At 46.7% G+C, this 16,230-nt stretch overlaps 6 protein-coding genes across 6 annotated transcripts; 4 read left to right on the top strand and 2 right to left on the bottom strand.

The window, feature by feature from the left end:
- Positions 1-2,267: 2,267 nt before the first annotated feature.
- CDV56_106565 (co-chaperone SGT1) lies at positions 2,268-3,783 on the top strand (the record flags this gene model as incomplete). Its single annotated transcript, XM_026760184.1, has 2 exons — positions 2,268-3,119; positions 3,199-3,783. The coding sequence occupies 2 exons, from the start codon at positions 2,268-2,270 to the stop codon at positions 3,781-3,783; spliced, it is 1,437 nt and encodes a 478-aa protein (XP_026612454.1).
- A 336-nt stretch (positions 3,784-4,119) lies between these two features.
- On the bottom strand, positions 4,120-5,416 carry CDV56_106457 (PQ-loop repeat-containing protein; the record flags this gene model as incomplete). Its single annotated transcript, XM_026760076.1, has 2 exons — positions 4,120-5,245; positions 5,361-5,416. 2 exons carry the CDS (start codon positions 5,414-5,416, stop codon positions 4,120-4,122), a joined length of 1,182 nt encoding a protein of 393 aa, XP_026612453.1.
- Positions 5,417-5,948: 532 nt separating this feature from the next.
- Positions 5,949-7,094, top strand: CDV56_106356 (putative SIR2 family histone deacetylase; the record flags this gene model as incomplete). Its single annotated transcript, XM_026759975.1, has 1 exon — positions 5,949-7,094. One exon carries the CDS (start codon positions 5,949-5,951, stop codon positions 7,092-7,094), a length of 1,146 nt encoding a protein of 381 aa, XP_026612452.1.
- A 371-nt stretch (positions 7,095-7,465) lies between these two features.
- PHO85 (cyclin-dependent serine/threonine-protein kinase phoA) lies at positions 7,466-8,790 on the top strand (the record flags this gene model as incomplete). The annotated part of the gene is made up of 3 exons (XM_026759859.1): positions 7,466-7,696; positions 7,773-7,796; positions 7,879-8,790. The coding sequence occupies 3 exons, from the start codon at positions 7,466-7,468 to the stop codon at positions 8,788-8,790; spliced, it is 1,167 nt and encodes a 388-aa protein (XP_026612451.1).
- A 1,939-nt stretch (positions 8,791-10,729) lies between these two features.
- On the top strand, positions 10,730-12,899 carry CDV56_105975 (putative cAMP receptor-like protein; the record flags this gene model as incomplete). The annotated part of the gene is made up of 6 exons (XM_026759594.1): positions 10,730-10,948; positions 11,020-11,523; positions 11,590-11,698; positions 12,178-12,306; positions 12,372-12,531; positions 12,605-12,899. 6 exons carry the CDS (start codon positions 10,730-10,732, stop codon positions 12,897-12,899), a joined length of 1,416 nt encoding a protein of 471 aa, XP_026612450.1.
- An 81-nt stretch (positions 12,900-12,980) lies between these two features.
- Positions 12,981-14,715, bottom strand: CDV56_105843 (uncharacterized protein; the record flags this gene model as incomplete). Its single annotated transcript, XM_026759462.1, has 4 exons — positions 12,981-14,244; positions 14,344-14,485; positions 14,570-14,600; positions 14,656-14,715. 4 exons carry the CDS (start codon positions 14,713-14,715, stop codon positions 12,981-12,983), a joined length of 1,497 nt encoding a protein of 498 aa, XP_026612449.1.
- Positions 14,716-16,230: the final 1,515 nt, after the last annotated feature.

Genomic DNA, 16,230 nt, shown 5'->3' with positions numbered 1-16,230 from the left:
AAACAGACATCTTGGATTCAACTATCTGGCAGCTAAGATACAAGAATTCTAGCATGGAGAAGGGAGGAAAAGAGAAGTAGGGACGGTGCGAGACATTGTGGGAGATAGGTTCGCTAACAGGTGACGGGTCACGTGACGGGTCGAGATCAAGATCTGGACTGTCACAGTATATACTTAGATAATAGAGGGATTCTTAGAATATAGTTATATTTACTAGCTAAAGAGAGCTCTGTATAACCTATAAAGGTTACTCTATCTCTAGTAGAAGGAGATTTTAAAAGCTCTTAATAAACTAGGGTTATAGAGAATTAATACTAATTCTTACCTTTATACTAATAATAAGCTAGTAGTTATAGTATTTATAGATAATATACTATTTCTATATTACTATAAAAGTAAGAAGCATACTAATAATTTAATATAAAAACTATAAGGGAAGCATAAGTTTTATAACTTAGGTAAGGGAGATAGCTTCTTAAATATTAAAATTACTAGAGATAGGGTAAAATAAAAGCTTTAGCTAAGCTAGTAAGGCTATATTAATAAGATTATAGCCTAATACCACCTAGATTTAATTAATAGGAAGCCTTATATGCTAGTAATTAGTGACCTATAACTATATAATAGAAAGGTAACTATTAAAGAGATATACTACTACTAGTTAAAGATTAGATTAATTCTCTATGCTATGGTGATTACTAGGTTAGATATTATAAAGATTATATCTAATCTTTCTTAATACCTCTTAAACCCTAGACTAGCCTATTTTAATGCTATAAATTATATTATCTTATACCTAGATACTACCTATGACTATATATTAGAATTTAGTGGTAATATAACTAGTAATATCTTTATTATTATAAGTAATACTACCTATATAGACTAATCAGATTATAGCAGTAGTAAGGGATACTTAGTAAAGCTATTTAGAGCTACTATTAACTAAAAAGCTAGTAAATAATATACTATTACTATATCTACTACTAAGGCTAAGTTACTAGCTATCTTAGAGGCTATAAAAATATATTTTAGTGGAAATAACTATTTCTTAATATTAGATTTAACCCTAAGCATGAGATATCTATCTTATATAATAATTAGTAGATAGTAGGTCTACTATAGAATAAGGAGCCTATTATCTATACTAAGCTCTAGTATGTAGATATATATTAATATTAGCTTTATTAAGAAGTCTAATTAGGTTGTATCTTAGTTAACTAGGTAGATACTACTAATATACCTATAGATAGCCTTATAAAGATATTACTATAGAATAAGCATTAAGATTTCTGTAAGATAGTTAGTCTAGTTAACTAATTAGGAGCTAGAGATTAGGTAAGATTAAGCTTTAACCTTGTTCTCTGCCTATGATTTAATATAATTATCTAATTTAGAAATAGATATAGCTTTAATAGCTATGGAATAAAGGTTAGAAATAGCTTTACCTATTAGCTTAGCTAAGGGGGTGTATTAGATTATCTTACTACTTACTAGATTAGGAAGTATTAGAAGGTATTTAAATTAGCTTATATGGCAGAATATTTAATAATATTTATACTATAGAGAATTAGCAACGCCACTTATAATATCTTAAGGATGTGAATAGCTTCATATTTGCCACCTTGAAGGTATAAATAGAGGCTAGATAGTCACTTATTTCTGAAGAATCAGACCTTTATTGATTTCTTGATTGCATACTATTTCATAGTGTATACCGAACTTCTTAGCTATATCTTATTTCGAGAAAATATCAAGCAGCATTCTTGATGCTTTGATTGTCAATTCAGCTCTGATTATCTCGCAAGAGATATGAGAGTAGATGAGAGCAGGAACCAAAATCTGCAGAAGAAAGTTCCAGTCTTGAACGTCTTCTGTGAAAGGGCACTACAGAGACGTCTTTGCAAGGCATCTGGATTGATTTGGTGGCCTGGGGCAGTGAATTCTAGACCCTCCAATTGCAGAGAAGCTGGATGAGTTGCCTGATCGGGCTAGGGCCATCACGTGTGGTCCCCGCAGTCTCCAAAGAAAGTCATAGAATCAACAAGCTACTGAGAAAGAGCTATAGATAAGCTATGTTCTTTTCGTATCTTAAGAGTGAGCTCATTCGATACGAGAATATTTCCATATACTCAGTTTCTGGTCACCAACTGAGGCGATCTCAAGTGTCTACTCAGAAGTAACCTTTGGCAACATAGCTGTCCACTCAATCAAGCGAAGTGCGGAGATCTTTAAAGCGAGAATAATAGCTTCAAACGAACAGCAGAATGAACGCGGCGGCACAGGGCGACAAGGCCCTAGCCAACTCTGACTGTCCCACTGCCATCCGGCTCTTCACCCAAGCCCTGACGGAGCTTCCTCGCGCCCCAGCCTACTATATCAAGAGGTCGACTGCCTTTTCACGGCTCAAGCCCGCAGATGGAGGTCCCAATTTCCAGGCTGCGCTTCAGGATGCTGAAATCGCGCTTACGCTTGCTCGAGAACGGGCGAAACGCGAGCTTATACTGTCTGCGCAAATGAGACGCGGCATCGTCCTGTATCAGCTTGAGCGATACGGCGACGCAGCCTTCGTGTTCAGCACCATCCAGGAGAAGATTGGCACAACTACAGAAGATCAAGATAAATCAGAGAAAGTGAAGAATGCAATGGCTGCTGGTGGTGCTGCACGTTCCTCCGCCAAGAAAGGCTATGAGCAGGAGCTTCCCATTTGGACATTGAAAGTTAAGGGAAAACTTAGCAAGCTGGCAGAGGGCGACGAGAAAGCAAGGATCACCATTGAAGAATTTCCCAAAGATGTGTTCATCCCGTCTGAAAAAGATCTTAAGAAACAACTTGATGCTTTTCAGGCTGGTAAAGTCGATGAGGGAAATAGTCGGGCACAGACCACTCCGGCGAACGACAAGACTACAGATTCTACCAAGACGAGCACTGCCACAGCAGAGAGCCAGGGCATAATGAGCAAGGCTCAAGCCGCGCCGTCCACGACTTCACCATCCACTGGTCCCTCAGCAGAAAAGGTTCGGCATGAGTGGTATCAGTCTCATGACTCGGTTGTCGTGACCCTTTATATCAAGGGAGTGCCCAAGGACAGCGTTGACACCGAGCTCAAGGATGAATCGGTATGTGGAATTACAAGTGACCCTTTTTTCACCCAATTCTCATGCTATTGATCCGGGGCTGACTGTTGAAACGTTATAGGCAGCCATTCAATTCCCGCTCCCGTCCGGCGCGGACTACGCATTTACTCTCGATCCCCTGTTCGCACCGATTGATCCATCTGCATCGAAGGTTTCCGTGATGTCAACCAAGATCGAACTTCTCCTACGCAAAAAGACAGCCGGCCAGAAATGGGGTGCATTGGAAGCGTCGTCGTCGAGCGCCAAACTTTCTGATCGACAGGCCATTGTAGGAGCAGCCCCCGCAGCTGAAAGCGGGCCTTCCTACCCAACTTCCTCTCGCCACGGCGCTAAAGATTGGGATAAAGTCGCATCAACCCTGACAGCGAAGAAATCGAAAGGCAAGGATAAGGATCCGAAAGCGAAAAAGGGTGCAAAAGCTGGTGAGGACAGTGGCGATGAATCCGACAGCGCGGACTCCATCGACTCTGACTACGGCACTGGTGATCCAGTGGATGCTTTCTTTAAAAAGCTCTATTCCAACGCGGACCCGGACACCCGTCGGGCCATGGTGAAGAGTTATGTGGAGAGCCAAGGCACATCTTTGAGCACCAACTGGAAAGAAGTGAGCCAAGGCAAAGTGGAAGCGCGGCCACCCAGTGACTGAGTCGGTCATGCTCACACAGGGTTAACTCATCTACGATAATTTCTAGTAGACTGTCTGGGAGGAAAAAGCGTTAACAGCGTTACAGCTGGGTACTCATTGCATCTAGCGGGTGTTCTGCTTCGGGTGTCGCCTTTTTTTTATCCGACTTCATCGCATGGCTATAATGAGACCAAGAGATACATTTCTTTTACGAATATCATGAAGGCCTTCTCTTCTTTCTAACCTATATATACATTTTGCGAGTAGACTATCATAATCAATGAACCAAGAAGCGGAACCCGGGAAGAATTCCACAATAAGCACCCTATTTTTATCCATTTTCAACATGTATCGCTATCAGTCGCCCTCTTCGTCACGGGCACTGATCTCATCTATCTCGTCCCCGTTTTCTTTGTACAAGAAAAACTGAATGAAAATACACATGTCAAGCAAGAGAGTTCCAAAGCTCCCTATCAACCACGACAGATTAACAAGCACATACCGGCCGTAGAGCGCAGCGGCTTCTCCGGGGCGACAGTGGTGAGAGTGGCGAGAGTGTCTCTTACATACTGGGGAATAAGCCAGGATAGATAACACGTAGGTCAGGTTGCCGATACATGCGAAGAGAAAAAAGAGCAGTGAAACCCCTTCCGTAGATTTGCGCCGGTAGTTGAGAAGAATCTGAGGCAGGCGTGAGCCAAGGTACAGGACGGCGCATAGATAGCCAAAAACCTGGCCTAGGGTGTCGAAGGTAAGAGAGGATGAATCGCGGTCATCTCCAGGGGACGCCGGGTCTTTGTTCTTGGAAGAGCTAGGGCTGCCATACCAGCCTAGCACTCCTGCAGCGCAGACGAGTGCAATGGCAGTAAAGTTAAAAAGGACAGTCTGAAGAGTGGAAATGCGCCGAGCAGACAAAGATTTCTTGGAAGTCGGTTCAATGAAAGGTGTTGCAGGTGACAGATGTGTCCCATCGATGTCCGGATGGATAATCTCCCGGAAGGATGTTGCAGAGTGTCGCCGATGGTCCGAATGCGATAGTAACGGCGGCACTTGTGCGGTTGTTGCTGCTGGACCCGCCTGGCCGGACTGGTAGTGAGGCTCTTGCGCTTGAACGTGATGTGAGTGGCCGTTAGACTTGGGAGGAAGTAAAGAGGTACACTCGGTTGCCTTTCTAGTCTGCGAAGGCTCATCTTCAGTGATGATCTCTGCGGGAGAAGTGGGACTAGACAGTTCATCTCGCAGCGTGAATCCTCGGTAGTAGAAGCATTGGCCCAAAAGAACAATGTCTGCGAGGGTGTAGTAGACGGCGAGGATGATCATTGTAGGTAGCACGCCCTGAAGGACGGCACCAAGGATATTGAAAACATCCCCTGCTAGCCAGACGACGAGAAAAAGTAGAGAAAGGCCATCAGCAGAGCCACGACGGAAATTCTCTATGATCTGTGGTGAGAAAACAACGACCCAGCAGGCAATGGAAATCGACCTGTAAGCGCCAGTTAGTAACCACTGTAACGGTACTATTTCCTTCTCAATCTATTCCCTCCCGCACCGATCCTCCCGTCTTGTTACATTAGAGAGCGAAGAGCTTAGAATCTTACCCGCAAATACCACTCAGAGCATCTAGATCTAGATTGCCAGTCTGGGAGGGAAACATGTCCAAAGAGGACGAAGCCGATGAATTGGACCAGAATCCAATTCACTCCGACGACTCAAGAGCTGCTTATAGTAGACAAGGAAATGCTATCAGTCATGCCAAATTCAAATAATATCTGGGAACGAAGACAGTGACGTTCGAAGACTCTGCTCTGGATCAGTCACGTGCTAATATCTGGGGAAAACGAGACCAATCATGGCCAACACCTTACTATGTCCTATGGACCAGATGTCCGACTTCACTCTTGGAGAAGGCTTGCCTTTCGAATAGTGTACCGAGAGGTATTTACTATTTTCTGTCAATTTGCAAGCAAAGCGTTTGACACCAGCATGCAGACCAGATAAAATCGTCATGTGATATTGAGATCAGTCATGTGATTGGTTACATCATATCCCCAGGTCTACCATGATAAATCCATCTAGTCCTAGCGAAAGTAAACCTCTCTAGACTTCACCGAGCTACTTGGATTCAGGTCAACCACAGACGATCGCTTCGTTTTCCGTAGCTTCCCCCAGCCGACAATGCATCTTCAATGACGAAACCCTCGATTCGTACACCGTTGACCGGTCCACTGCCTCCACCAATTATTGTTCCGCCATCTGCGAACACACTTTCAGGAGCGATCAATGCCATCTTATCATTTTTCACAGCCCCTCCATCCCCATACCTTCGCGGGGTGGATGTTGGCCGACATTCGCAGGCCGTTCTCTTGACTGGTGCTGGTATTTCGGTAGCGTCTGGACTCTCCGACTATCGAGGAGAAAACGGCACCTACGTCACGAACAAAACCTATAGACCTATATATTTTCACGAGTTTGTTTCACGGCACGAGTCTCGCAAAAGATACTGGGCTCGAAGCTTTGTTGGGTGGCCTGGACTGTTGAAAGCTCAACCCAACTCGACGCACCGAGCCATTCGGGATCTCGGCGCCAAGGGCTTCATCAGTTCCGTTGTGACACAGAATGTTGACTCCTTCCACTCCGTTGCGCATCCCGAGCTACCAACCGTTGAACTTCATGGCCGCTTGAGGTCTGTCGTCTGTACTAGCTGTCGAACCCAATTCTCACGCGCTGAGTTTCAGAAGTCTCTCGAGAGGCTCAACCCCGCCTGGGCGGAGTTTCTTGCCCGGATGGTCGACGCAGGAGCCCTCGACACGAACAACCCCGAAGAACAGAGACGGAAGGGTTTTAAGCTAAACCCAGATGGTGATGTGGACTTGGCTGAGGCTCCATACTCCACGTTTAGGTACCCATCTTGTCCTAATTGCTTGGAGAACCCTCCAAGACTGAAGGATGGCACACCGGCCAGGGTAGAAGTGGAAAATGACGGGGCATGGCTCCCTTCTTCTGCAGCTGGCATTCTGAAACCTGCGGTTGTCATGTTTGGTGAAAATATTGGCCCTGAAGTGAAATCGGCCGCTGAGGAGGCCATCGATGATGCTGGGAGGCTACTGATTCTAGGAAGCAGTCTTGCTACGTATTCGGCATGGCGATTAGTGGAGAGAGCCCACAAGAGAGGCATGCCTATAGCCTTGATCAATCTGGGAGGCGTCAGGAATGAATCGGTCCTGTTTGGTACGATTGGCGATATCTCATCCTCACATGTCCGTTGCAGCTTTCCGTCCGAGGCGATTCTTCCTCATGTGGTGTCACTGCTTCCCGATTTCAATTACGGATGAACGTATAGAGCCGAGAACTGTATGCGCTGTACACTGGATATATTCAGAATATGCATAGAACAATAGATAATTTACACCTAGGATTGTCTAAGTACCCGAGAAACAGTTTCTTGTTGGATAGCACAACCGAACCAGAACTATCGAGACACCTTCGAATGTCAAAACAAAGATGTTTACAAAAATAGTGGGAGCCTCTCGGATTCGATTACATAGATGGATGGAAGATTTGTCAGTTACGGGAACTGTATACCTACCTACCTAGTTGATAGGTAGAGCCGCGCAGGTGGATAAGCAACCGCCCGCGATTTGCCATCCCAAGATAGGCCGCGCGGGGCTGATTCAAACAAGCTGCGATCAGATCATCTCCGAGCATGGACTATCGAACCCCATCCAGAACCGCAAGGGATTCTCGTTCAGAGTTCAACAATCCGTCTTCTTTTTCTGAAATCGTATCTACCCTTGTCTCTCCCAAATCCTTTCTTTTCAGTACCCAACGCCCAAAAGTCTCGACCCAACAGACCTCCGTCACCCACAGAGGTGCTATCTCTTCTCAGACGATGGATAAGGCGCAGCAACCCAGCTCTTTCCAGCAGCTGGAAAAGGTGTGTGAGCCTGCTTTCTACCGCCGCATGGAATATTGTATATGGAGGCGAGTCTAACTTGAGCTTCGTCTTCTAGCTGGGTGAAGGAACATATGCCACCGTACGTTCGATCCTCCTTCCGCTTCCCTCGCCTGCGCATCTCATTCAATTCTTCGCAGCGATATTGATTTCAAGCTTTGCAGGTTTTTAAAGGACGCAACCGCCAGACCGGCGAGCTGGTGGCGTTGAAGGAGATTCACCTTGATTCGGAGGAAGGAACACCATCGACAGCCATTCGAGAGATCTCGTTAATGAAGGAACTGAAGCACGAGAGCATTGTCTCACTTTACGATGTGATTCATACGGAGAACAAGCTGATGCTTGTGTTCGAGTACATGGATAAGGATCTGAAGAAGTACATGGATACACGAGGCGACCGAGGTCAGCTGGACCATGCCACGATCAAGTCATTCATGCACCAGCTCCTCAAGGGGATCGCCTTCTGTCATGAGAATCGGGTTCTCCATCGAGATCTCAAGCCTCAGAATCTCCTCATCAATAAGAAGGGTCAGCTCAAGTTGGGCGACTTCGGCCTGGCCCGTGCTTTCGGCATCCCTGTTAACACCTTCTCCAACGAAGTGGTGACACTGTGGTACCGTGCTCCGGACGTGCTTCTGGGCAGCAGAACGTATAACACAAGCATTGATATCTGGTCGGCCGGATGTATCATGGCAGAATTGTACACCGGCCGTCCTCTGTTCCCCGGGACGACCAACGAGGACCAATTGCAGAAGATCTTCCGTCTGATGGGCACACCTTCGGAGCGTTCGTGGCCCGGTATCTCTCAGCTACCGGAGTACAAACCAAATTTCCACGTATATGCGACACAAGATCTGGGACTTATTCTGCCTCAGATTGACCCCCTCGGGCTCGATCTGCTGAATCGGATGCTTCAATTACGGCCAGAGATGCGCATAAGTGCAGCGGACGCACTGCAGCATCCTTGGTTCCATGACCTACCTCAATTACAGGCTCAGTTGCAGCAGCAACAGCAGCAACAGCAACAAATGGCCGGAGGGTACGGAGGGATGGTCCCACCACAGCAGGCATACTAAATGTGTCAGGGGAAACCCGTCGAATTCTCGCCCCTTACCTCTTTTTCTCCTGCTGAATTCATATTTCCGAAGAGGCACAATGAGTTGATGGTTATGTTCAAAATGCGGGAGCGTGGCGTTATACCCGAAGAAGGACATCAATGCGAATATTGGCAGCTTTTGACGTTTTGATATGCATGTTTGGCTTTTGCAAGAGACAAAGGTAGACTTGTAGGGCATTGTGAATAGTGTTTTGTGTTCTATCTAAGCTTTACCATCTTTCAAGTACTGTACTGACTGGTATCTTTGACGCTCGAGTAAACAGGAACGCTTATTTTTGCTCTGATCGTGATCTGAGCAAGGCGAAAGGTGAAGGAAGAGACCGCTATGACCGAATACCTGGGTAGATACATACTTCAATAGTCGATACTGGTACTAACGTGATATTCAGAACGAGAGTTCCGGGGCGTTTTCGTTAGCTTCGAAGTTTCAACAACTCCTTGCATGGATGATTAGTAGAATTTGGTCATTTCATCCACAATCGAATAGCAACCTGAATTGGTTGGGACATCACTGTTCACAAGTTCAGCCGGATGGGCCACAACTAGAAACCTAGAAAGGTGTGGCGTCGGCTCGATTGACCTTAGCATAAAGCATTGACTGATCCATTATCATGATCATTAGCGCTCAGTGATCCTGGTTAGGCAAATCTGGAGAGAAATGCAGTCCTTTATGGAGTATTACTGATCATCAATACTTGCCTTTGTTCTAAGGAAGGTGATGAATGTGCACAGCCTTCTTCCTGAATGTGTCCATCTATCTACTCTGAAAGAAGCTTGTGAGTCTTGACATGCATAAAACCCTGGGTGGATTTATTTCTTTGTCTTTCGCTCTGCGTCCCCTTTTTACTCCCATGGAAGCAGTCTCTATTCTTATCTACTTACTCCTGGTGATTGAGGATCGTTCCCTTGTGATGAACCAGTTTTAGGTTTGCCAGCGTTTTGAATGAATCGAATCATCTATCTACTTCGTAGAAGAATACGAAGAACAGACTCAGGATCAGCATCCCCGCAAATTTGCCCTGCTCCACCAGGCCACATGGAAGAAGAATGAGATTAGCAACCGAATCTCTGATCTAAGGTTGGTCGGCTTGATCAACTCAAGAAAAGAAGACCGAATCGTTTCATGCTTTGTTCCACCACGGGATTTTTTCTGCATAAGTCCTTCTGCTATTGGTAGCCATCATAATTCGTTATTATTATTGAACATGGTTCGTCTTCCGGCAAGAGCATGTGAGCAGGCGAAACTCCCTGTCGGGCAGTGGATATTATCCACGGACCACAAGGGCCGAGTTCTGAAGGGACCTGTCAAATATTGATTCGATAAAGTCTATTTAGAGTCTCGCAGCTCTCGCTCGGTTGATAGATCACGCAATGAGGTTCGCAAGGAGTCGATTCGCCTTCAGCGCCTGAGTGTGCTACAGTCACTGGTGTGACCTCGATCGTACCTATTACTGTACTCTGCTCCATGTTTTCTTCCTTCTCTGCCCCCTCACATTTCTTTTTCCTCTTTTCCTTTCCTGGATAAGTCTGTGACGAATATCCTTGGATACTGGCCAGTCTGATCAGCATATTCATGGCGCCATGTCGCTCACACAGCGAGAACTATTCGCCATATCGACGACAGAACGCATATGCTCTGCGATCTCTCTCGCTGGAACAAGTATCATAGTTGTCTCTTTCATCGCATCGAGCTCCTTTCGCAAACCGATCAATCGCCTCGTATTTTATGCGTCATGGGGAAATATCATGGCAAATGTAGGCACAATGATTTCTCAGTCGGGCATCGCCTATGGGACAAGCAGCTGCCTTTGTCAGTTTCAAGCGTTTCTAATACAATGGTCAGTATCTCAGCCAAAATTCTCAGTGTCTTGTGCTCATAGCTCATATACTGATGGTTGATGTTCGCATGTCGCAGGTTCATGCCCGCTGATGCGTTGTGGACTCTTGCCATGGCATGCAATGTCTACTTGACCTTCTTCCACAAATATAACTCAGAACAGCTGCGACAACTGGAGTGGAAATACGTGCTATTCTGCTATGGCCTCCCCTTCATCCCGGCGTTCGTTTATTTCTTCATAGAAACCGAGGCTCGAGGGAAGGTTTACGGCTCAGCCATAGTAAGTGCAACGTTGTCGTAGGAGAATCAGTCTTGTGGAGAGTCACCCTCTAAGTCATTGTCGCATAACAGCTCTGGTGCTGGGTATCGCTCCCCTGGGATTTTCTTCGCATTGCGGTCTTCTATGGTCCAGTCTGGTTCGTCATTTTCTTGACATTTATCATCTATCTGCGTGCTGGCAGAGTGATTTTCCGAAAACGACGGCAACTCCAGGAGGCTGGGCATTCGGATTCTTTTGGCGAGATTGACAGCCCTAAGGAGCCCACTTTTTCCAAAAATACGGAGATACATGTCACCAGCGAGATCACACATTCCGGAAGTGAATCTAATCGATTGACCATCGCGAGCGTCAGCCATATACCGCATCGATACCTCAGCCCGTACTCGCCCTACTCTGTGACCATTGAAGGTGGCAGTGCCTCTGGCAACGACGATAATGTGCCAATGCGGACCTTGAGAAACAGTCAGCAGGATCCATACGCCCAGCGTCGCGCGACGGCGAGAGACGTGAACTCGGCCGCTTGGGCATACACCAAATATGCGATGCTTTTCTTCATCGCACTGCTTGTCACATGGGTCAGTTCAGCATCACCAACGAGTGGTGAGAGCAGCAGTCTCGACTAATATTGATATTTGGCATAGGTACCCTCCACGATCAACAGATTGTACGCGCTGATCTATCCGCACAACTTCAACTTTGGTATGAACTATACGTCCAGTTTCGTCCTTCCGCTGCAAGGGTTCTGGAACAGTATAATTTACATATCAATCTCATGGCCTGCTTTCAAAGCGGCTTTTGCGAACGTCAAATTGGGAAATTCAGTGCAAAGAAGTCCGTCCAAACACAGCGGCACTGCACATGGGGTTGTCGGACGTCTCCATTCGCATGGGAACGACAGCACTCGCGCATTGACGAGTTAATTTGTCTTGAAATAGTAATGGTGTCCATGCTAGCTTCTTGTAGTTTGATATTGTCTTTTTTAATGCCATAGAATCAATGTCTTGCCTTCTCTGCCAACAGAGAAATCTATGTTAAGAGGATGGACGGGACGGCGCATGGATATCTACAAAAGGGTCACGTGATTAACACGTACCATTCCTCCCTGGTAGATTCAATGTCCCACATCCCATTCATCATCGCCGGACGGACCCAACCTGTCTGCAAGATCACAAGAAGATGAATCGCCTTGAAGTGAAGATGGCAGAAGAGACTCAATCTACCCAGGCTAGTCACCAACGACAAGCAGCTTCACCCTCCCCGCCTCCTCCAGCGCCTGTCCCCCTCACACCAGGCCCACGCGCGTCGCGTCTACAGCAAGTCTTCAGCCAAGCCCTCGCGCGAACGTTACGCGCAAACTCGTACGCGAATTTCTCAGGGTGCTTTCCGACACCTGCGAAACATGTCCCTGCTAGTTTGGAGTCAGTATGGAGACAACTGAACGCGAAGCTCGAGGAGAGCGCGAAGGCGGAGTTTGACGATATCATGCATGAACGCGACGCAGTGAGGCATCTGAATGAGCTCGATCGGCTGGTCGGGGAGGCAAGGCATAGGAGGGACAATGGTCAAGGCGAAAGTCGTCTAGCGTATGTCTCTTGTTGCTGATTCAAGGGTTGTGCTTGGGGTACTGGTCTGCTAACCATTTGATAATGGATATAGTCCGCATACCTTGACCCCGGACGAACTATATCGCGCACATCTAACACCTTACCTGCAAGAAGTCCAATCATCTTTGAACGCGAAAATCCGGGCAACCGAAGCTCAGAACGCAGAGCTAGCCCGGCATATACAAGGCCAAAGAGCGGAGATCGAAAGGCTACTGTCGAGCCTCGAGTCTATTGTTACTGACGTAGAAGGTGCTGCAGCTGCAGCTACGCATTTCAGCAAGGAGAATGACCTTCGCCAGGAGGCATTCAAAATGGATGAAGAAGTCAAGGCCAGGTCAGAGATATGAACAGGTCTGCGGGTGCCTGTGCACCCTGCACAAGCGACAAAAATTTACTTCTTTGATTCATGAATGGGCGCGTATGATCGGCTACGACAACAAAGCCTCCATATCCACGGGAGCCAACAAACCGTCCTCCACCACGTCCTGAGCAACAGCTGTCAGCTCTTTAGGCGCGGCGGCCTTGAGCTGTTCCAGTTTATCCTTCTGGCCGTCCAGAGCCGCTGCGATCGCCTCTTTGCATGTCCCATCTCTCGTTTCCTCCATAGCTCCGTCTCTTCTTGCTAGAGCTGCAGCGCCTCGATAGTACGTTTGAGCGTTTCGAAGCAGTGTCGAAGTATTTTGTTGGGCCATGGCGTACTCCCATGGAGCCAATCCGAGTCTCCACCTATGCATCTCTACGTCTCCTCTGGCCAAATGAATTTTCGGCAGGTTGTCTGCGTCAGGGAGTTTCGAAGCCTTGGTCAATGCGTCCAGTGCTGTTGATAGCGATTGCCATCTTAAGTCCAATGATTTCGCAAAAGCTTCGGCGTCATGGGAAGGCGGGAGGTCAGTGAGTGCAGTGTTGAAAGAGGTAAGCGCATCGGCTTTACTGCAAAGACCGTCGGGATCGGTAGAAATGTCCAAATCCGGTCCAAAGGCACGCATAATTTCTCTGTGATATGTCTCTACCTCGATCCTTCCGCTGCGATAGACTAGCTCGTTCAAGGCGCATATAAACTTGGCTCGAGCCAAGGACGCCTCATATTGTCTTTCTGATCCCTCGAGGTACACTGGAATCTTCTGCAGGAGATCGGAAGAGTACTCTTCAACCCAAGCAAGTCCCACTCCAGGATTAAACGTGAGCAGGTTGCTGAGTGTAGTAAGGGTATCGAGTTGCGCCACAGCCGTATCAACGAGAGTGTTTTTGGTCACCGGCTCAATGACTGCCGCCCATTGCTCCTGCGGCTCTGAAGGATCTGATTCGCCTGCAGTATCCATAGCCTCTTGAGCCTGCTTCATCTCCTCCTCAGGTGGACCCATATACCCAGATTCCATCTGCTTCAATTGCTCTTGCAATTCGGTGTACCGCATCTCCTGCAATACGAGACATCGTTGGAAAAGTTCAATGGCCTCTTGGAGAAGCTTGATTGCTCCCGAGAGCTGTTCGTCGGATGGGTGTTTTGTGTCGGTAGCTGCTTCTGCAAGACTCGTAAGCACTTGCGCGGTGTTGAAGAGTGCATCCGCGTTGTCTTGTTCCAGATTGACGGCCTCTCTATGCGACTGCAACGCTATCTGCAAGGCATTCAGCAATGGAGTTGGTAATTGGGCAGCTAATTTAGGGTGCTGGGTGATTTCATATTGGAGACGTGCTCTAAGAGCTGTCAGTTCAAAACATATGTTCTCCCGTTGGGCATATCTATGGAAGAGGCGTGTGGCTGCTCAGTGGAAGGATTGTTCGTTTCAAACATACTTATTATAGGCCAGGTCGAACGCGTGAGGATGTTTTTGCAAGCCTTCATCATATATTGCGATTGCCCGCATGAAAAAGCGCAAGGATTTGGCAGCATCGCCAGCACGCCATTTCTCCCCGCCCTCTTCCTGTTCGACGCCAGCTGGACAAGATCGGATGAATTAGGGTTATATTCGAGAGCATGAATGGACTAGACGGTTCGGCGGACGGGCACGAGATTACCTACCAGCTAGAAATTCATCAGCAGTCTCTGGCGCCTGTTGGATATCAGTAGTTGTATGGTTGTGCTGCATATGGTATGATTATAACTACCCGCTGCGCCGCTTTCTTCTTGGATTTAGGTTCCTTCAAAAAAGCCTTCGGTTTCGGCATTCCGGTAGATCATGCAGGAATGATGTAAGCAACTTCGACAATAAATGAGCTGTCTTTCGTTGTTAAGTAACCAGCGGTGATTTATTAGCGAGGTTTTCCTGAGCTTGGTTGCTGGGTCAAATGTGCATGACGTTTTTCATATTTTTCGACCACTTGAACGAAGGGGTAAAAAGATATAATGGTACTGCTGTTATTTTGATGGACCGCCTTTGATACCGCTTGGGGTGCAGACACTTTGACACAAATGTCTCAACAATAACAGAACCTTTTTCAATTTATCAGTTCTACAATAATATTTGCATGTCCCTCCATCTTGTCTCTGTGCTGGATACATAAAATGGGGGCCTTGTGAATAGAACCATGGGCGCAGATGAATAATAGCCAGTCCACTGAAGTAAGGCGGCCAAATTTCAATGCAGGGTTATTGAATTCATATATCCCTCCATCGATAATCTTGCATCATCGACAGTAGCAAGTACAGACCATACGGAGTATATTTACATATGAGTATCTCATCCTCTGGTTTAAGATAGATGGATATTCGGGTGTGAAAAGAAGTAATGTAACGAGACATGTCTTTCATCATCATGGCTGTACGGAGTAGTGTGGTTCTCTATGGTAGATCCAACCTCTTATGATGGACCTCTCTATTTACCATTCAATCAAAATAGCTCTACTGTATGCGGGAGATTCTGGTGCGACATGCACTTCGTAAAGTAAAGAATACCCTGGATTACTGGATACCTTAATGGATCATCTCGCGTGGCTGTCCCGGACTATATCGATTGGATGTCGCACGTGGCGAGGAACCATGGAGTGAAAGTACCCAAGGTAAGGAATATTAAAGGCCTCACCCCTGGATAATTATACAACGGCTAGAGCACTATCATCAGACCATGTTGGAGTATCCTTTCTTCGCCATGACCGGAGCCATGCACTGAGTCTGGTGCCTTTTCAGGCAGACAATCTCCTATAGATGAGATCAGATTCCGCTAGGATATGAGACTTGAAACAGGTGATAGCGTCTTGCAATTCAACACTAGAAAAAGGAATGCAAAACATCAGATACAATCTCTTGGAATCTGTAGCCTGCGGCGTATGGGCTGATTCTATTGTAAAGCGCAGAATCCGAAGTCTTCTATCAGGGATGGCCCTTGACCTCAAGCTTGATGCTGATGCCTCCATTTCAAAGTGGTTCAATATTTGAGTTTCCTCTGAGAAGGATTGCAGCACATTGATCTGCATCTGGATTCTGGATCATCATATGTAGAAAGCTAAGGTCGACCTGGGTAGATATACGTATCTTACTCCTACGGAAGTAGTCTAGTAGTAGTTTCACTCTGACTTTCTCTCTGCGCCCCCCCTTTGACCCACTCGGCCCATCCGCTTTCCTCATCCCCGGCTCTCTCCTGAGTTCTGAGTCCTTTTGACCTGCATGTCTATCTAGCTTTCTCATCGCCATTTTTTCTGCTCCCTTGGTTCAATAATAATAACAGCCAGAGTATCATATCCTCA

This window comes from Aspergillus thermomutatus (genome assembly GCF_002237265.1).
Source record: "Aspergillus thermomutatus strain HMR AF 39 chromosome Unknown NODE_172, whole genome shotgun sequence".
Taxonomy (NCBI): domain Eukaryota; kingdom Fungi; phylum Ascomycota; class Eurotiomycetes; order Eurotiales; family Aspergillaceae; genus Aspergillus; species Aspergillus thermomutatus.
Note: the sequence above shows the minus strand (reverse complement) of the source record. Positions and strands in the feature narration are given on the sequence as shown.